The 22,020-nt window shown below is 38.5% G+C and overlaps 1 protein-coding gene across 7 annotated transcripts in view; it reads right to left on the bottom strand.

Annotated features, from left to right (window-relative positions):
• The window catches only part of CNKSR2 (connector enhancer of kinase suppressor of Ras 2), a 375,664-nt gene that overhangs the window by 91,571 nt on the left and 262,073 nt on the right, over positions 1-22,020 (bottom strand). For all 7 annotated transcript variants that reach the window (XM_074968071.1, XM_074968093.1, XM_074968061.1 and 4 more), the window contains 3 exons: positions 8,279-8,327; positions 7,333-7,505; positions 2,391-2,464 (listed from right to left, as the gene is read on the bottom strand). In XM_074968071.1, the coding sequence (XP_074824172.1) occupies positions 2,391-2,464; positions 7,333-7,505; positions 8,279-8,327 (296 nt within the window). The remainder of the gene's footprint in view (positions 1-2,390; positions 2,465-7,332; positions 7,506-8,278; positions 8,328-22,020) is intronic.

Here is a 22,020-nt window from a genome sequence, read left to right as displayed (position 1 = left end):
TGGGAGTCAAATAGAAAAATGTGATGTACGGATTGATTTTTGACAAGCTGTTGTAATCCAACGGGGTGTTTACGAGGTCATCTAGCATGATGGGTAATGGCATGTCATCTTTCCCACCCACCAAAGTAATCAACATGAGTTGTCACTGGAGCTCAATAGTATTTCATCTATTTATTGCAAACAATTTTTTAAAACAAAAAGTGTGCAGAGAATTTTCTACAAATACAGAAAGCTGTAGTGAAGCACTTGGAGATCTAGATATGAAAACTATTCTATGAAAGTTAATTATTAGTAATGTACAATATAGAAATAGTTTTTAAAAACTAATGGCCTCCCAAAGATTGCTTTAAAATAGCATCAAAACACAGAGCAAAGTCAAAGAAAACAAAACAAAGAGTATGGTATATTAAGTGCATCGTCCCTGTTTTCAAGGGAGATCAATTAGACAGACAATTGTTCTTTTCTCTGACTATATGCCGAGGTATTAGAAGAAAGAAAGGCATTGTCAGTGAAAGAAATCTGTAAATGTTAGACAAAAAGGATTCCTCTACACATCAGTGCACAGCATAACATTACACAAGTGAGAACAGATGTTGAGCAGCATCTGCTCTGTTTAAAAAGATATAATCAAGTTGTTGAGACCCAAAACTTGACTTATCTTAAAATTGTTATAACATCTGTCATCTGGATTCTAAATATCTTTTTTTTTATCTGCCACTCAAGTGGATGTTTTTTATTAATCATATTTGTGTGTTCTGCTACTCAGTCGACAGGACTCAGAGTGAGACAATAATTTAAATGAAGTGCAGTTTTCAGAGATGAACTGACATCATCAATGACGCTGCTTCACTAACAAGAAAATAAATGAAGCAGAGCCACATTGCATTTAATCTGTGGAAAAACACAGAGCAATGACTGAACACTGAAACTCCCAAAACCACAGGTGGAAGTTTTTTCATTTTTTTACCCTTTTTAAAGACTATTACACAGAACAGTTTACTTTAAAGAGCATTGTAAACTAATGGGAACAACATTAGTATCCTTTTTAAAGGGGCATGTAAGTCATCATGACAAGCTTTAATCTCTAAACAGCTTATCTGGTATAGTTTTCATGGTTTCAAAAGCACTCTTTGAAAAACGTGAAAGTGATACATATGCTAAAATACAGAGGTCTGCTGAAAGAATTACAATGGTGCCAGGTGAGCTTTATACAAAAGAACCAAACCACACACTTGCCTGTGACCGGGCAATGCACAGAGATTTCAGTGGTAAGAATGAAAATGTGTGAACACAGGCACGCACACAGCAAGATAGATACTTATGTATGCCAAAGATATATAATTAACTAAGGACAAAAGTAATAAATTTGTTAGTCTCTAAGGTGCCACAAGTACTCCTTTTTTTTTTTGTGGATACAGACTATCACGGCTGGTACTCTGAATCCTGAGCTACAGTAAATTAGTGTAGCTTCATTAACTTCACTGGAGCTATATTGTGTTATCCCTGCTCAAGAGGCAGCCCACAATGTCAGCAGATGGTTGAAACTTAGAAAACTCTCCTAGTTAGTTTTGAATAAAATAAGGCTTGTGTCTGGCCATGGATTTGGCAACATGTCTCCTAAAGATCTTTTCACTTACTTTGTATTTAATACACTTAGTTGAGAGCCATAATAAATCGCGAGTTAGCTTTTTTCAAACACATTGCTATTTATTTTAAAACAATGACACAAATTATACAGATACAAATTAACTACGGAAAAGCAAAAAACTCTTAAAATAAAGCCATGTACAACTACCGTACAGCTAAGCATTTTGTTTTTTAGCAAAACTTTTTATTTCAAACATAGAATCCCACAGCGGCAAAGGGATATAGTGGATGTAAATAACTGACTTAGAAAAAGAACAGGCCTCCTTTTACCCATCTCTTCTTTTTGTGTGTTACCTCTGTAATATTTCACCTCCTCCATCTCTCAGCGCTTGCTTTTTAAAAAGGCTTATTTGTGCTTGTTAACCCATTAAATTTGTCCCTCCACAAAACAAAAAAGAGGGACAATGAAGGTGAAGCTGGGGAGCAGGGTGGGAAGGAGCTAAGCATTCCTATTAGTTTTAATTAATTTTGCTGATGGTTGAGAATTGTGTGGCTTTTGCAACAGACTCATTGTGTCCTTGGGTGGGACCCTCAAAGCACATGAACATCCCCTCGCCTCCCCTCTCAGCACAGGAATATTGACTGTTTACCATGGTTTGTGTTATGCAACCAAATCATGTTACAATGATTTCCATTCTAATTTGACTATCATAAACAAGGGAACTTTCACTCCTTGAAAGCAAGAGATTGCTTTTTCCTCCTTTTCTTTTGTTATTGCACTGTATGATTTTAAATACACTTACTATTTCTTGCGGCACTCGCTGGCTCTATCAATTTTAAATTCAGGTAGACTGATGAATCCCTCTGCTTTTTCATCCTATGAAGACAGTTCTATATGTTATTCAAGTTAATGAGGCTTAAGACGAAAGTCCATTAAAACTTAAACATAAACAAAGAGAGAGTTTTACTTACTTTCCTATATACGGCATATTATTGTACTCCTGGCAAATCAATGGGAGTATTGCCAGAGTGGAAGGTCATGAACCTTAGTCTAGAACAGGGGTCGGCAACCTTTCAGAAGTGGTGTGCCGCGTCTTCATTTATTCACTTTAATTTAAGGTTTCGCGTGCCAGCAGCGGGGCTCCCAGGTGGGGGCCCATGCTGGGCACAAAGCCTGGAGGTGCTACAGCACCCCCTGCACCCCTACTTCCCACATGTATGGAGACCCACTGGCACTCTGCATTGCCCTCCCGTGGTTCGGCAAATTCTCTGGTTCGGCACTGGTCAGGTCCCGAGGGCGCCGGACTAGAGAGGTTCAACCTGTATTTTACTATGAGAACAAAACAACCCCACAGTAATGTAAATCAACCCAATTTTAAAATACAAATGTGTAGTGTTTGCCATCTTTACATGATGTTGCAGCTAAGATGAATGATCTCTCTCCAGTTATTCTTATATCTTATCAGTTACACTGACAGAGGGGGAATCTTGGCCTCTCCCTCCTCCTCTAAAGACTCGGTAATTGTGAATAGCTTTACTGGACTTTGACCTGTCCTCAACTTTTCACAACTTAAAAGCACAGCATTTGTTTTAGGACACCAATACATCAGCCCCACACACTGTGTTATATTGCTATTTATAACTGTGAATTATTAACATCACTAACATAGAATCATGAAATTGAGACTAGAGAAAACAGATATATGTTAAAGTAATGAATCCACATAATTTCGTGCTCTTCCCTTTCTATTTTTTAAAAAAATGTATCTATCAATCACTTTGGTTCTTTGTCACATATTTAGTCCTTGGAAGGCTGAGAGATATACCTTTATTTGAATCCACGTACCAGGCAATTAACATTCCACTACTGTTTTTGGTAACCTCTGCTCTTATTGTTCATGCAAAGAACTCTTACATTCTTATGGTGACAACTATCTTTGCCTTTGACAATTTTAGTCTTCATTTCGTCCATGCTTTTGATTTTCACCACCTAACTCAAATATGTGTTCTTCTAGCCTATGTAAAGGACTTTCTATTTGTTTCTGTGTATGCTTAGGTTTCCCATTTATAGTCACATTGTCATAGCAACTTGTTTTTCATTTTTAATGCCTGGACTGCTTGTCAATTTATCTGTCTAGATTTTGGTATTGCTCTACTTCTCAGAGAACACTATCTACCTCTTTTAAACATTTTTCACTGTATTGCTCCAGCTTCGTAGATTTTCTCTGTCATTGCTCCCATTAAATTATATTAGATATTCACAACCTCTCCGAAAGGGGGAAAAATACATAAGGATTTCTGGCATCATGGAACACAATCTTTATGTAAAATGCTTTTGTAGCAATGTCTTCAGAAGCACATACATCACACATCTTTCTCCTTTTTCTAAAAGTGTACCATTCACCAGTGCATAAGCATGCAACAAGCCTTTGTTTAATCATTTGACACTGTCATTTCTCTCTCTCTCAAGACAACAGGAACAGGTATTCCCAGGAATACAGGATGTATTCATTTAAATTCAGTAAACTGCCTCTTTTCCATCCTGGTGCAAGAAAACCAACTTGAAAGGGACTCAAAGGGACTTCAAATAGATTCATAGAGTCTGTATTACTTTGAGGTGCCTTTATTTCTCCATTGCTATAGGACAGTATAATAATAGACTTGGTTGGTCTTATTATTAACAACATTTATAACATTATAACATAGCATTATGACTATGCATAAAATCTTACAGACAAATAGAAGCTATCAGGTCGCCATTATAAGGAGCATACAATCTAGTACGCCCTCTGATGATGAGCCCTTAAAATAATTTTCAATGTAAGAACTAAAGATACTCTAGGAAAATTATTTTTAATATTCTAAATGTCCTTCTATATGGCTTTTTATTTATTTTTATTTTATTTTTTAAAGGCACAGATGTACAGAGAAAAGTAGAACTGAAATAATTTGGAAGGAAAGTATGGAAAGGACAGATCCTGCAATGCTGGATATCTTTAAGCACATTCTTTTCTTGGAGGAAAAAGTAAAGTTATCTTAGTCACAGAGCATATTTACACATCAAAAGAAAGAACACATTGCTTATTCTTGTTCTTTATTTTTTATAGTAAGATACCACACTTTGGAAACACAATGGTCTTAAATAACAAGAATAATCTAAATGTCCAAAATGCCTCCCAGGGCTAAGCATCATACAGACAAGTATGGCAGGAGGGACAGCTCCGTGGTTTGAGCATTAGCCTGCTAAACCCAGGGTTGTGAGTTCAATCTTTGAGGGGACCATTTAGGGATCTGGGGCAAAAATTGGGGATTGGTCCTGCTTTCAGCAGTGGGTTGGACTAGATGACCTCCTGAGGTCCCTTCCAACCCTGATATTCTATTATTCTATGAAGTAATAAACAAAAAAGTCTGCCCCAGAGTGTTGAGAACTCACACGTTGATGAGGAATTGGAACCATTCGGACTAGGGCTGTTGATTAATCGCAGTTAACTCATGGGATTAACTCAAAAAAATTAATCACGATTAAAAAAATTAATCATGATTAACCGCAGTTTTACTTGCGCTGTTAAACAACAGAATACCAATCGAAATGTATTAAATATTTTGGATGTTTTCCTACATTTTCAAATATATTGATTTCAATTACAACACAGAATACAAAGTGTACAGTACTCACTTTAGATTATTTTTATTACAAATATTTGCACTGTAAAAATGATAAACAAAAGAAATAGTATTTTTCAATTCACCTCATACAAGTACTGTAATGCAATCTCTTTATCGTGAAAGTGCTACTTACAAATGTAGATTTTTTTTGTTATATAACTGTACTCAAAAACAAAACAATGTAAAACTTTAGAGCCTACAAGTCCATTCAGTCCTACTTCTTATTCAGCCAACATCTACGAGAAACAAGTTTGTTTACATTTATGGGAGATAATGCAGCCCGCTTCTTATTTACAATGTCACCTGAAAGTGGGACCAGATGTTCGCATGGGATTTCTGTAGCCCATGTTGCAAGGTATTTACATGCCAGATCTGCTAATCATTTGTATGCCCCTTCATGTTTTGGTCACCATTCTAGAGGACATGCTTCCGTGCTGATGATGCTCGTTAAAAAAATAATGAGTTAATTATTTTGGGACTGAACTCCTTGGGGGAGAATTGTATGTCTCCTGCTCTGTGTTTTACCTGCATTCTGCCATATATTTCATGTTACAGCAGTCTCGGATGACGACCCAGCATGTATGTTTTAAGAACACTTTCACTGCAGATTTGACAAAACTCGAAGAAGGTACCAATGTGAGATTTCTAAAGATAGCTATAGCACTTGACCCAAGATTTAAGAATCTGAAGTGCCTTCCAAAATCTCATTGGGACAGGGTGTGGAGCATGCTTTCAGAAGTCTTAAAAGAGCAACACACTGATTCGGAAACTACAGAACCCGAACTACCCAAAAAGAAAATCAACCTTCTGCTAGTGGCATCTGACTCAGATGATGAAAATGAACATGTGTTGGGTCTGCACTGCTTTGGATCGTTATCGAGCAGAACCCATCATCAGCATGGACGCATGTCCTCTGGAATGGTGGTTGAAGCATGAAGGGACATATGAATCTTTAGTGCATCTGGCATGTAAATATCATGCAACACCAGCTACAACAGTGCCATGTGAACGCCTGTTCTCACTTTCAGGTGACATTGTAAACAAGAAGCGGGCAGCATTATCTCCTGAAAATGTAAACAAACTTGTTTGTCTGAACGATTGGCTGAACAAGAAGTAGGACCGAGTGGACTTGTGAGCACTGTACACTTTGTATTCTGTGTTGTAATTGAAATCAATATATTTGAAAATGTGGAAAACATCCAAAAATATTTATATAAATAGTATTCTATTATTGTTTTTAATCGCTTGACAGCCCTAATTCAGACACATGGTGTAAATATATTTTACTACATGAGAGTCTATCAGAGTTTAAGATTATCTCAGTTTCCTAAAAAGAGTTCCATCAAGAAAAAAGTTGGATTTTCCAAAAGAAATTCTGATCTTTCACACAACTGGCAAAGAGTCCATTCCACCAAAAAAGGATTTAAAAAACAATTATTCTTCCAAAGAAGCAAATAAATTAGATAAATGAGGGACCCTTTCAGGATCAGGGTCTTAGGCATCTTAATGATGCTCTTCCAACATTATCAGTATATAATTAAGCACTCAAAACGATAATCCAAATTAGATACAATGTATCAAAAGAGAACACAATTTGAGACCGTTTTGCATAACTACAGTGGATTTTAGTAATACCACAGATTCCTTATTACAATTAAATAAGGTATCCCCAAATGCAACATAAATTATGCCTATAATGTTGTCTCAGTTATCATGACAGGGACAAATGACTCTAGATTTGCTCTTCTAAATTAATGTTTTGTTGTCAAGAGAGAATGACGACTTTATTACACACTATTAAGGGTATGGAAATATAGAGGTGAGTAGTTACATTCTTCCTTATGTTCCAAAAAAAAAAAAAAAACAACCCTTAAAGGGCAAATCCTGCAAACTCTAATGCATATGAGTGACTTTAGTCATACAAGTAATCTTACTGATTTAAGTAAGATTATTTGGGTGAATAAAATCACTCACCTGTTTTCAGGATGGTATTTGACCTTCCATCTAATTATGACAACAAAACAGTATAAGACTTATTAGCATTAGATAGGATGAGCAATGAATGGGCCTATTTCTTACCTCCTCATTGATATACCAGTATAGAGAAGTATCCTTCAGAACAAACCAATATTTTTTCCATTTCTGGGAGAAATAACTCTTGGCATCTTTCTTTTTCCAAAGCCAGCCCTCGCAGTCCCCACGGCCCAGATCTTTACAGGAAATCCGTCTTTTGCTCTTACCAGGAATTGGAGCTAAAAATGCAAACAGTTAAATTGAAATGAGTATATGTGAAAGGCTTCACATTATGCATTTAATCAATCAAACACAAAATGCTAAATTTGTCTAAAAATCTGATCCATCTTTACAAACTTAACAGAAACATTTCAATAATAATTTCTTTGTCATTATTATTATTTCTTTTTAATCAAGCAACAAAATGTGTGCATGGCAAAAGAAAAAAGTACATATATTCTCTTATCTTACAGATATTATAATCTGAGCACAAGACAAAATGCAATAAATGAAGGCAACAAGATGGGTTCTATAGGAAAGGAGGACAAGATATATAAATACAGTGTTATGTGGGTACATATGTTTGTGTACATCTTGATAGTTCATTTCATGGCAACATATGTAAACACGCAAATAGCTACACATGAATGTACATACAGGCAGGGCTGCTTAAAAATATATATTAAAAAGATTAAAATAGGTTTATATTGGATAATACTTTGAAAAGTACAGCTTTACTAACATTCGAAAGACCCACAAAACCCTGCATAGTGCAATTCGGTAACATGCTCAGACCTCTGTAAAAGAGAATGTTGAATACAGTTAAGATGTGCTGAATCAGAGAAGGGCTATTAATCCTGGTTGGATAGTTTTGTCATATGGATAACTGATGACTATAAATTTGGTTCAGGCTAACAAATTGCAACCTGTAAAATACTACAATATTTTAAACAGTAATATTCACATTTCTGTTTTTTACCACCACTTCAAAAAGTACCCATTTAATGCTTACCTTTGTTTTTCTTTTTAGTTTTCTGCTGTAGAGAAGACTGCTGAAAGGTCTGTAAGCAAATGAAGACACAGAAAAGCAGTGAAAAACTAACAGTGTACTTAGTGTGTTCCAGATCCTTCCTAAATTCTTATAAAAATAGCAATCAAAACTTTGAACACCAAAAGCATTACTATGCGAAATCTAAAAAATGTCCTAGGCAGATTTCTAGCACAAGTGGAAAAATACAATTTTATTTCAGACTTTCATGAACGGTTGACAGAAAACAATACAGCACAATAAAATCAACTCACCAACTAGAACTAAAGTTTCTCTCAGAAACAGGCATTCTTTTTTTCACTATGTTTTGTGTTAAATAGGACATTTTTCACTCATTTAGAGTGGTAGTGTTCCTGTGGGGAAAGTCCTTTAGTTCTGTTTGGTGGTCCATTGGATAGCTGATCTTAATTTCTGATTTTAGTGTATGCATTTCTTTTTTTTTATTTCAATGCCTTATGAAACTATGAAAAAATATTTTTCGTCTGGTGCTAGAAAGATTTGGCTGGGAGTTGGCAGATTTGCTTGTAGATGCCTTCAGTATTTGAATTTTTGACTGCTATACTATTTTGTATTATGTGTCAATAAACAAAGGGGAATGGGGAGAGAGAGAGAAAAATTGAAAAAAAAAGGAAGGGATCCAAAAACAAAACTCAGGGAAAAATCTGCTGAAATAAATGAGCCTTATTATTATCATGTCCCAAAAGATATGGAAGATTGAGACAGCTCCATAACTAAAGACCCTTGACTTACAAAGTTATGTCCTTTACCTGGTCCTGACTGAACCTAGTAACCAAGAGCCGATACACCCAAGCAGTTTTAAGTATTGGCATAGAAATAAGATCAGAATTGAATTATCTCTGTATTTAGGGCCTCACTGATAAAAAGCTATACTACATGGTCATATCTGCAATAAGACTCAAATCCAATAAATGTCCATTATTCAGTGAGTGAAAAATATAATAATAATAATCATAATCATAAAAAACATGCACCACTTTAGTGTTAGTTGCCTTGTATTTTAGCTTAATATATTGTAGGTAGCAGCAATAAAATTCACAGAAGAGAGTCTGAGTGTAAACACCGCTTGCCTCAACTTTTATTTAGCCAATATCAAAATCGAAGGTTTCAGGCATCTGCTAGTCTTACTAGTTAAAAATAAATCAAAGTTAAAATACTAATGGCCCCACAGGGTTAAAGCCTGCTCCTAATTAATAAGACAAACCTTCCCACAGCAGGGTGGGGTGTGATGTTACAAAGCTCTCTTTATTTTAAGGTCCATTCCATACCCAACTTCTCTTTCTCACTTCTTGCATATACGTAATGACTTAGCTCACACGTTCACATTATGGGAAAAGGTCAACCCGTCTCCATGTCCAAGGGGTTTCCTCCTATGAAGTTCTGACAAATTCTCAAACAGCAAATTAAATCCATATAACAACATTGCCACAATAATTAATAGTAACATCATGAAACTAAGCAGCTGGCCTGGACTCTGATGCCTGAAAATGCACTGGGGAAGGCCAATCATCCCTATCTCCACCCCGTCTGATCCTAGATAGCATCAGAGTATATGGGACTGGGTGGGGTGATATAGGGGACTGAAAGAGTGATTATATAACGGGAGTTTCATGTTGGAAAAAATCCATAGGGCCCTGCTTGAAATCATCCTGCCTTTGGTGGTAAGTGTGGGGACAACTTCTCCTGATTGACTGTGTCTAGTCCCTTTCCTTCCTCTAATGGTGCTAGTCCACTGGGCCCAGCTAGCAAAGCCTCATCAAAGGCAACCAATTCCAATTCTGAATCAAGTTCAATGAGTCTATTTATATAGGCCTAAATATGTCTGTATTTCTCTAGAAGGAAAGATTTAGGGTGAGATGTTCTGAAGTGCGTAAGTGACTTGTATTTCTAAGTCATTTAGGCAATTTTGCAAATCTTACTTTAATTCAGTGTAGACAGTTTGATACAGAATTTAAAAAAATTCCTTAACAGCTGTCAGTGCAAAAAACCCACTGTTTTATTTCATTTGACTTTTCTGTATTAAGTGTTTTCATCATTAATTCACCTAAACTGGAAGGGAGAAGTTTTGCTTATTTTCTCCTAAGTGGTACTTAATACCTTAAAAAAGGTGTTTTGTTTTGTTTTTTAACCACAACCTATAAAAGTGCTTCTGGTCTGAACGTATAATCTAAGTGTGTTCTGCAGAAATGAGTTTCCATCTTGCTGAATTTTGGTGTTTTTGGAGGAGATGTTAGCGAAGGGGTATTGATCTTCGTCACCTCAAAATAATTTAAGTAAATAGCCATTTTTGTCTATGATATATTGTACTGAAAAGCAGGAAGGTTTTACTACAATTCAGTGTTCTGAATTAGCACTTTCAGTGAGATAATAATTAAGGGCCTGGTCCAAAGCCCATTAAAGTCAACGGGAGCCTTTCAATTGACTTCAATGGGCTTTGGATCAGGCCTTAACTTACCTTCTTATTTAGATTTTAGGTTTTTAATTTGTTTGACTGGTTCTATGCAGAACAAAACTGGCTCCAGTTTCACCTTGGAGATGACATTTTCCTAGAACAGTATGTGTAAATGGACCTAATGACTCAACTGCATACTCACAGGATGTATGATTCCAAAAACGTGCATGAGGGTCAAGTTCACAAAGTGTTTTGTTTCTTTATTTACTCTGTTGGTGCTGCATGGCGACACAGTGATTACTAGACTCCCATGCTGCTGCTAAATGCCATCAACTGGCTAACTGCAGCTCCTCACCAATTATTAGATATTGTTTTTCCACCCTGTCCTGAAATTGTTTTTCTCCTTTTCTATTTAGGTCTGGAACATGCCACACACATAACAAGGTAAAATGTTAAATCCTATGAATTCAGCAAAAGCAACCCATAGCACGGCATCAAACTCATATTTTGCTGCAAAATTCTATTAATCAATGGCTTATCAGACTGGATACTGAAATATTTTTAATGAGCTACAAAGTAGAGTATTGATTTCAATACACCTTTAAGTTTCACCTACTATATTTAAATAGATGACTGGCCCCAGCTTTCAAGAATTCATCTCTGTTACGCATTTTGAGAACAATACTGAAATTAAAAAGGAACCTGGTTTCACACACAAAAGAAAGACAGGTTTCAGAGTGGTAGCCGTGTTAGTCTGTATCAGCAAAAACAACGAGGAGTACTTGTGGCACCTTAGAGACTAACGCATTTATTTGGGCATAAGCTTTCATGGGCTAAAACCCACTTCAGAAAGACAGTTATTAGTGAGGGATATGAGTTTGTCGTGGAGGTCACTGATTCCATGACTTTAATGAACCTCCGTGACTTCTTTGGCTTCAGCCCCTGCCACAGCGGTGGGGCTGGAGAAGCCGCCTGGGGTCAGAGCCCCATATTTTCACTAAAAGTCAGCAACAGGTCATGGGCTTCTGTGAATTTTTGTTTACTGTCCATGACTTTTACTAAAAATACCCGTGACAGAATCTGAACCTTACTTATTAGTTATTCAACATAACTGATAGAATAGAAACGGTACTGCCACTGTACATATGACACAAAGGGTACATCAACTCAAGTAGAAATAGTTGCTAATGGAAAAGGTTCCAACTGTTTATTCATGTTCTGAATGATATGCTACATACCACAACTTCAATTAGCAAAACTTCTCATTCCAAAAGCAGGGCCACTTCACTTCATGTCATAATTACACTGAAAATTCCCTCCATTATCCTATATCTCATTTATTTGAATGGAGTCAATGTCTCGTGTTTTAGTAATATACCAAACACTAAAGTGCCTGAACGATACACATGCCCAAACCAGAGCATAAAAGATACTTTTTTATAGTTTATCTTAAATTATATCGTTCCCATTGTAACCGCGGCTACTAAAACACACCTATTTTAAGAGTATTAAAGACAGAGCTCATAGAAATGTGGTGTTTTCTTTCTAAGGCATTTAACCAGGATAATTCAAACTAAAATGCATTAGGGGCCTGAACCTGCATCACTGAATCTATAGACTACCGGGATTGGCCTCTAACTGTAGGAAATTCTTATGCAGCTGTTTCCCCTTAGTAGTTAATTTGCAAAATTACTAACTGGCAGTTTGTTTAATTTTGGTTTCTCAGAAATAGTCAGTGTTAAAAGCTAATTCGTTTGAAATTTGACAATACTGGGGATGGTTTGGTCTATGCTGAACTTGGTTTGCATTAATAGCAGAAAAAAATCAAAATAATTCTTTTTAATGGAACATTTTCCCTTTTAGTTTTGTCCCAGATGCACGCTGTACTTAAGATAGTAGTGCCTGACATTCAAATAAACTAAACAAACATCAGTATAGTTCCCCTGATAATTATATGGCATGGTTTGATTTTTCCAATTTAAAAAAAGTCACAGTTTTTATATTCAGAATCTTTAAAATGGATCACACATTACATTTAACTATACACATTTATTGGTGAAAGTACACTGTCCCAACTCTTTCTCACTCTCTTTCACAAAAATTAATTACCATTTTTAATTGGCAAATCTTCTACATCTCACTAGATTTCAAAAATCTTCAATATACTGATATTTCTATATAGCAGGAGTGAATGATATGCACTGAAAATTTTGTAAGCATAGTTACTGTAGGGCAATAAAGCAATTAACCTTTGAGGCACTTAAAACTAGAGATAAGCATCATATTCTTCAGTTATCTTCCAATCTTAAATTAAACACTATACATTGAAGACAGATTCTAATTACTTAGTTGCAATGCAAATGTGTGCAGCTGAGAGTAGGACTAATATATGACTATTCTCATATCATCATGAACAGATTTAATGCCTTCATTCAATAAAACATTCATTCATTTGCTTAACTTCAGTGGGATTAAAGCACATACTTTAGCACTAAAATATTATACTAAAACATTATACTGATCAACTTTATTTTAACCAATGACAACAAGTTATAAATTACTATTTTAATGTAAGTCAGACAGAAAAGACTCAAACCAGAAAATAACTAGTCACCCATTTCAATGGGACTAACTTGGCACCATGAGGAGACATTTTTCATCAGAGCTTGTTCACGTTGTGACAGCCTGACAGTATCCTGTTACTATCCTAAACAAACTTTATGGAATTAAGATAAACTTTACTGAGTTAAATTAAACCTTACTGAATTAGGGTTACCAAGTTTGGGGTACATTGTATTAAAATGTAACTGTATATGTTATTGTGGCACTGTATGTACCTTCTCTAATAGGCAGGGGAGATGCTAATGAACTTCCTCCAGGATCAGCCTTTGTAGCCACTTACATCCCCCCAGGAGATATGTACATACACGTTCAAACTGGATTCTCTAGAGACCAAGAGACAAAGAAAAGACTTTTGGATAAAATCCCATTTTAAACTAATTTAGGGCCTTCTTCCTGATCCAGCAAATGGACAGGAACTGTGGTCTACAGAGGGCCCAATCCCTAAGGGAGAATTGGAAGGATTTGGTCTACAGAGGCCTCATAAGTCTGTGTACTTGTTCTGAACTGAAGCTCCAATGAACTTGCAAGGATGCCCCTAAGGTGGGGTATTAAAAGGCTGCACCTGCCAAATCCCATTTGAGAGTTAGGATGAAATCTGCTAAGCTTATTAGCATGTGTGTAGGTTCTTTTATTGTGTTTACTATATTTTCTCTGTGATGCTTTGTACCGTAAGAATAAAGTAGGCTTGCTTTGAAAGAGCTCTGTGGTAACTTATAACTGTAGCAGTTATGCAGTTATCCATCTCTGAAGAGAAAGCAAGCAGGTGTTCGGGGGCAACCTGTCTGTGCTAGGAATAACACAATGAAGGTGCCTGGGAATACCACAATCAGAAGGGAGAGGGACGTGTCTCCCCCCACCCGGAGAGACAACAGCCTGAGAGTGGGTGCTCTTGCTGAATCACTGAGGGGGTATCCAGGTGCAGTTGTCTTGACCTGTGACACGTATCTCCAGTATTTGCATACTGTCATGGAGTATGCTGTCTTGGTGCTCTTTGTTCTCTGATGTGCGTGCATGCACAGACCCCGCACCAGAACTTCGTTGATGTCAGCATGGAGGAAACTACTGGCTGCTGCTGTAGTGCTGCTTTCTTTGTGGGGTGCAACTGCTGCTTGCCACTCCCGCCACTGTTCTCTCCAGCTCCTCAGATTGTCTTCTAAATGCATAGCACAGCATATACGTCTGATACTACCATACCAGGCGGTACCGTGGGGGTGTGCTCCAGTGTAGTTATTCTCCTCTCTTCGCGGCCTGGCTGCCCTCCAGCACACAGATGGATGACCAGGTTAATCCCTAACTATGAAGTGCTGCCAGACTAGATAGCCCTATTCAACCTTACTTGGTGGTGGCTGAAATCAATTTTCTCCACACCACCTCCCTAGTGTTGATTTTTTAACAAGGTTTATTTTTATTTCTCTTTCCAACTCCCTTGAGCATTGGCCTGCTAAACCCAGGGTTGTGAGTTCAATCCTTGAGGGGGCCATTTAGAAATCTGGGGCAAAAATTGGGGATTGGTCCTGCTTTGAGCAGGGGGTTGGACTAGATGATCTCCTGAGGTCCCTTCCAACCCTGAGATTCTATGATATGGCAAAATGCTTCTCCTTACAAAACAGCTGCTGGAGCTCTCCTAGTGAGAATGAAAACATGAACATTATTCATGCTTGTTTTTATGATGTCTGCTTACTAAACACATTCTGATGAATAAATACTACCTCTCCAGAATGTTCACGAGTTAGTGAATAAAAGAGGCTGTGAAAAACAGTGTGGCAAAAGGGGAGGAAGTTCTAGACACACAAATATTTGCAAGTAATTTTTTTTTTATTTACTAATAGGATTTGGGCTTGTTTACTTTCTTGGTTAGCCTGTCCCTAGTGTTTTGGAGTTGTGACTGGCAGCATGTGGGAACTCAGAAAAGAAAGAGAAGAAAAGAATTCTTCACTTTGACTGAATTGCTTCTAACTGGAGAATTATAGACTACAACTGAAAAAATAGCCAACTGACAGGCAGAATTTATTTAGGTGGAATTCTACACTATTATAATTTTAAAATGTAACTTTATGCACATTCTTTGAATCAAAGAATTTCTGCAGAAAATGATAATTAAAAGGTTTTTTTAGTGCTATGTGGAGGAAATGAAGAAGTTTAACCATTAACAGAAATTTATTTGGAACTTTCAGGGAACTTTTACTACTGAAGCCATATCTAAGACATTCCAGAAGCTTTTCCTCCCTCCCTCTCTCTCTCTCTTTACGGGGTGATGGTATTTGAAAAGATGGCTTCTAAGGGCTTGACTACAGTAGAAATTTCTGCACTAAGGCAGGTACACTGATGCAGCTGCACCAGTGGAAAGAATGATTTGCATAGGAGTATAGCTTCCCTGGTTTCAAAAGCTAAATCAGTGTAGCTACACTAGTCCAAAAATTCCTTGTGCAGGAAAACACAAAGTAGTCACCAGGGATTTAAAATCTATTATATTTATTCTTTGGTGATGAGAGGGAAATGTTTAATCATGTTTAAACTGAATATTCAGTGATATATTGTGTGTGTGTGATATCACAATTTTAATTTGTATAGTGTGTAAATATTAAAAGCTGAAGTGAAAATACTAAATATTTTCCCATTTTATAGTATTAACATTAGCGGAAGACACAATGAAGATGACTGGATGTGGAAGCTGTGGTATGTACATGATCCTGGAGGTGGCACCTGGTAAGAGTTTTGTCTGTATGAAATGCCGTCTGATAGAACTGATGGAGGAAAAGATCCGAGGATTGGAGATGCAGGTGGAAAGTCTGGTTGAGTTTAGGAAGGGGTTTGAGCAGATTATGGAGCAAAGACATGAGGTATCTGAAGGGAAAAGCTCAGACTTGCAGATGGAAGCAGGACTGGGGAATTCTGAGGGGAGACTGGGTGAGGAAAGTGGTCTTTGGAAGCATGTGACTAGGCAGAGGAAAAGACGGGTTAGTGAAGGAGAAATAGAGCTCAAGAATAGGTTTGCAGAGTTGGAAAATGAAGAAGGGGCTAGGCAGGTAGTCACTGAAGGTGGAAGGGCAAGGAAAAAGAGAAGAGCAGCTAGTCCTATGGGAAAAGGGGAAGAGTTAATGGAGACTACACCAAATATGAGCCCCAGGAGGATACAGGATGGGTTAAAGAGGATTACAAGGGAGAATAAGAATGGAAAGAACTTGCAGCCAGAGGGAGCAGGGGACAGACTGGAGAGTAGCACCGTCACCAGGAAAAGGCAGGTCTATGTGACTGGGGACTCTTTACTGAGAAGAATAGATAGGCCTGTAACCAGAGCTGATCCAGAGAATAGGAGGGTGTGCTGTCTTCCAGGTGCTAAGATACGGGATGTAGACCTGAGGTTGAAAAGGATTCTAAAGGGAGCAGGAAAGAATCCCCTAATTATCCTTTATGTGGGAACAAATGATACGGCTAGATTCTCACTGGAAAGTATTAAGGGAGACTATGCTAGGCTGGGGAAGACGCTTAAGGAAATCGAGGCTCAGGTGATCTTTAGTGGGATTCTGCCTGTTCCAAGAGAAGGGCAACAAAGGTGTGACAAGATGATGACTATCAACAGATGGCTTATGCAGTGGTGCTATAAGGAGGGCGTTGGGATGTATTGCCACTGGGAGGCATTCATGGACAGAGGACAGTTCTCTCGGGATGGACTTCATCTGAGTAGGGAAGGAAATAGACTTCTAGGATGGAGGCTGGCACAACTGATTAAGAGAGCTTTAAACTAGGAATGCGGGGGAGATGGTTGGGAGATGTCCAGGTAATCTCCACGCCGGATTTTAGCATTGAGAGGAAAGAAAACGAAGTAAGAGAGGATACAGCTGTCGGTAGGAGGAAGGGCAGTGTAGATACCAGTCTAATAGGTTATACTGGCTGTAGAATGACTGTGCCTAATAGGGTACAGAATGTGAGTGAGGCCAAACAGCAAAAATTAAGATGTTTGTAGACGAATGCGAGGAGCCTAGGTAACAAAATGGAGGAACTAGAGCTACTGGTGCAGGAAGTGAAACCAGATATTATAGGGATAACAGAAACATGGTGGAATAGTAGTCATGACTGGACTACAGTATCGAAGGGTACGTGCTGTTTAGGAAAGACAGAAATAAAGGTAAAGGTGGTGGAGTAGCATTGTATATCAATGATGAGGTAGAATGTAAAGAAACAAGAAGCGATGAAATGGATAAAACTGAGTCCGTCTGGGCAAAAATTACATTGGGGAAGAAAACAATTAGTCTCTCCCCTGGGATAGTGCTTGGGGTGTGCTATAGACCGCCGGGATCTAATTTGGATATGGATAGAGCCCTTTTTAATGTTTTTAATAAAGTAAATACTAATGGAAACTGTGTCATCATGGGAGACTTTAACTTCCCAGATATAGACTGGAGGTCGAGTGCTAGTAATAATAATAGGGCTCAGATTTTCCTAGATGTGATAGCTGATGGATTCCTTCATCAAGTAGTTGCTGAACTGACTAGAGGCGATGCCATTTTAGATTTGTTTTGGTGAGTAGTGAGGACCTCATAGAAGAAATGGTTGTAGGGGATAATCTTGGCTCAAGTGATCATGAGCTAATTCAGGTCAAACTGAATGGAAGGATTAACAAAAATAAATCTGCAACTAGGGTTTTTGATTTCAAAAGGGCTGACTTTCAAAAATTAAGGAAATTAGTTAGGGAAGTGGATTGGACTGAAGAATTTATGGATCTAAAGGCAGAGGAGGCCTGGGATTATTTTAAATCAAAGCTGCAGAAGCTATCGGAAGCCTGAATCCCAAGAAAGGGGAAAAATTAATAGGCAGGAGTTGTAGACTAAGCCGGATGAGCGAGCATCTCAGAGAGGTGATTAAGAAAAAGCAGAAAGCATACAGGGAGTGGAAGAAGGGAGGGATCAGCAAGGAAAGCTACCTTATTGAGGTCAGAACATGTAGGGATAAAGTGAGACAGGCTAAAAGTCAAGTAGAGTTGGACCTTGCAAAGGGAATTAAAACCAATAGTAAAAGGCTCTATAGCCATATAAATAAGAAGAAAACAAAGAAAGAAGTGGGACCGCTAAACACTGAGGATGGAGTGGAGATCAAGGATAATCTAGGCATGGCCCAATATCTAAACAAATACTTTGCCTCAGTCTTTAATAAGACTAAAGAGGATCTTAGGGATAATGGTAGCATGACAAATGGGAATGAGGATATGGAGGTAGACATTACCATATTTGAGGTAGAAGCGAAACTCAAACAGCTTAATGGGACTAAATCAGGGGGCCCAGATAATCTTCATCCAAGAATATTAAAGGAATTGGCACATGAAATTGCAAGCCCATTAGCAAGAATTTTTAATGAATCTGTAAACTCAGGGGTTGTACCATACGATTGGAGAATTGCTAACATAGTTCCTATTTTTAAGAAAGGGAAAAAATGTGATCCGGGTAATTATAGGCCTGTTAGTTTGACATCTGTAGTATACAAGGTCTTGGAAAAAATTTTGAAGGAGAAGGTAGTTAAAGACATTGAAGTCAATGGTAAATGGGACAAAATACAACATGGTTTTACAAAAGGTAGATCGTGCCAAACCAACCTGATCTCCTTCTTTGAGAAAGTAACAGATTTTTTAGACAAAGGAAACGCAGTGGATCTAATTTACCTAGATTTCAATAAGGCGTTTAACTAATAATTCCACGTGGGGAATTATTAGTTAAATTGGATAAGATGGGGATCAATAGGAAAACTGAAAGGTGGATAAGGAATTGGTTAAAGGGGAGACTACAACGGGTCCTACTGAAAGCTGAACTGTCAGGCTGGAGGGAGGTTGCCAGTGGAGTTCCTCAAGGATCGGTTTTGGGACCAATCTTATTTAATCTTTTTATTACTGACCTCGGCACAAAAAGTGGGAGTCTGCTAATAAAGTTTGCGGATGATACAAAGCTGGGAGGTATTGCCAATTTAGAGAAGGACAGGGATACCCTACAGGAGGATCTGGATGACCTTGTAAACTGGAGTAATAGTAATAGGATGAAATAGTGAGAAGTGTAAGGTCATGCATTTAGGGATTAATAACAAGAATTTTAGTTATAAGCTAGGGACGCATCCATTAGAAGTAACAAAGGAGGAGAAGGACCTTGGAGTATTGGTTGATCATAGGATGACTATGAGCCGCCAATGTGATATGGCCGTGAAAAAAGCTAATGCGGTCTTGGGATGCATCAGGAGAGGTATTTCCAGTAGGGATAAGGAGGTTTTAGTACCGTTATACAAGGCCCTGGTGAGACCTCACCTGGAATACTGTGTGCAGTTCTGGTCTCCCATGTTTAAGAAGGATGAATTCAAACTGGAACAGGTACAGAGAAGGGCTACTAGGATGATCCGAGGAATGGAAAACTTGTCTTATGAAAGGAGACTCGAGGAGCTTGGCTTGTTTAGCCTAACCAAAAGAAGGTTGAGGGGAGATATGATTGCTCTCTATAAATATATCAGAGGGAAAAATACCGGAGAGGGAGAGGAATTATTTAAGCTCAGTACCAATGTGGACACAAGAACAAATGGATATAAACTGGCCACCAGGAAATTTAGACTAGAAATTAGACGAAGGTTTCTAACCATCAGAGGAGTGAAGTTTTGGAATAGCCTTCCAAGGGAAGCAGTGGGGGCAAAAGATCTATCTGGCTTTAAGATTAAACTCGATAAGTTTATGGAGGAGATGGTATGATGGGATAACATGGTTTTGGTAATTAAATATCCATGGTAAATAGGCCCAACGGCCTGTGATGGGATATTAGATGGGGTGGGATCTGAGTTACCCAGGAAAGAATTTTCTGTAGTATCTGGTTGATGAATCTTGCCCATATGCTCAGGGTTTAGCTGATCGCCATATCTGGGGTGGGGAAGGAATTTTCCTCCAGGGCAGATTGGAAGAGGCCCTGGAGGTTTTTCGCCTTCCTCTGTAGCATGGGGCACGGGTCACTTGCTGGAGGATTCTCTGCTCCTTGAAGTCTTTAAACTACGATTTGAGGACTTCAATAGCACAGATATAGGTGTGAGGTTTTTTGCAGGAGTGGTGGGTGAAATTCTGTGTCCTGCATTGTGCAGGAGGTCAGACTAGATGATCAGAATGGTCCCTTCTGACCTAAATATCTATGAATCTATGAAACATTGAATTCAATAGGATGACTTGCATGCTTAAAGTTAAACATGTGCTTAAGTATTTTGCTGCTTTACAGACAGAGCTCCAGAACCTAAGTCCCAGTTTTACAGCACTGCGATCCACTTGGCTATTGCCTAACCCTACAAGCACCTAAACTCACTTGGTGCCTAAAATGTCTGCTGTAGAATTTCTCCAGGCACCTAAGTTTCTGCTTCTGGGCATGTGCACTGCTGTTTCTCTTGGCGTGTGGATGCCTATCTCCTGGCTAAGGCCAAGAGCAGTCCAGGAACTGGGGTTGGAGCATCTAAGACACACACTGGGCATGATTTGGTTGGTGTGGTCAGATGCCATCTACCAGATTGGGTCCCATCAAAACACAGGATGGATGGTGCCCATTAGGCCACTGGTTAGAGCACTCATCTGGGAGCCCTGGATTCAGATCTCTGCTCTGCCTGATGGAGAGAAAGGATATGAATAGGGGTCTCTCACCTCCCAGCAGAGTAGTCTAACCACTGAGCTATGGGATATTCTGATGTGGGCCTCTCTCCTTTTGATGCTGTTCCATCATGTATAAATAAAGGATCCCTGGAGCAGGGGATTGGACCCTGGGGCCCTGGCCACCAGGCTGCAGAGTCATTCTCTCTGGCCCTATGACTCTTATAATTAAAGAGCCATTGGGGCGGAGAGAGTGAGTGAGAATGGTTCAATCATTTGCCACAGTCAGAAGAATCTTGGGGTCTGTGGACAAAGCCAGGCCATGAGTTTCCTGCACACACGCTACAGATGCTAGTTGGTGTTTATGACAGGAGTGTATACATCTTCTGCAGCAGCAAGGAATGTTGCTGGGCCTGTTACCCCAGCCAGATCTCTCTCAGCCACCATTCAGCCTGCATGCACTGTGTTTGGGGGCTGCCATTCCCCTTGTACCTGTCTGTGCCACAGTAATAGGGTGACCAGATGTCCCGATTTTGTAGGGCAGTCCCAATTTTGGGGTCTTTTTTTTATATAGGCTCCTATTACCCCCAACCCCCGTCCCGATTTTTCACATTTGCTGTCTGGTCACCCTACAGAGTAATGAGGGCAGAATTTTGCTGTAGTGTTTTGAATGCCAGACAATACATCTTTGTAAACTACTCTCCCTTAAACACTTTGGAATATAAGCTATATGAATAAGACAGGCAATACAAAGCATCTGCTCTGACTTCCAAAACTAAATCAAGTTTCTGGTGAAAACAAGCAGCAATACAGAGGAAATATACTAATGGACTTATTTGCAAGACCGTGCTCCCATTTTAACATGAATCATATGTTTTCTAGAGTTATGAGGAAGGAGTTTATAATATACTTTGATGGAATAGGCAATCAGCATGGAGTAGCCTCTTAGAAAGGCAGACTTATACCAAAGGATCTGATGGAGAGGACATTTACAATTAGCGTACTGTTCTCTTGCTCATCTTCTGAAGAAGAAAATTTCAAAACAACCTTGTTGTTTGTACAGCTGGTCAAATTTCTTTGTACCATTCA

This window comes from Natator depressus, chromosome 1 (genome assembly GCF_965152275.1).
Source record: "Natator depressus isolate rNatDep1 chromosome 1, rNatDep2.hap1, whole genome shotgun sequence".
In the NCBI taxonomy this organism is placed as follows: Eukaryota; Metazoa; Chordata; order Testudines; family Cheloniidae; genus Natator; species Natator depressus.
This window is presented reverse-complemented; position numbering and strand designations above follow the sequence as displayed.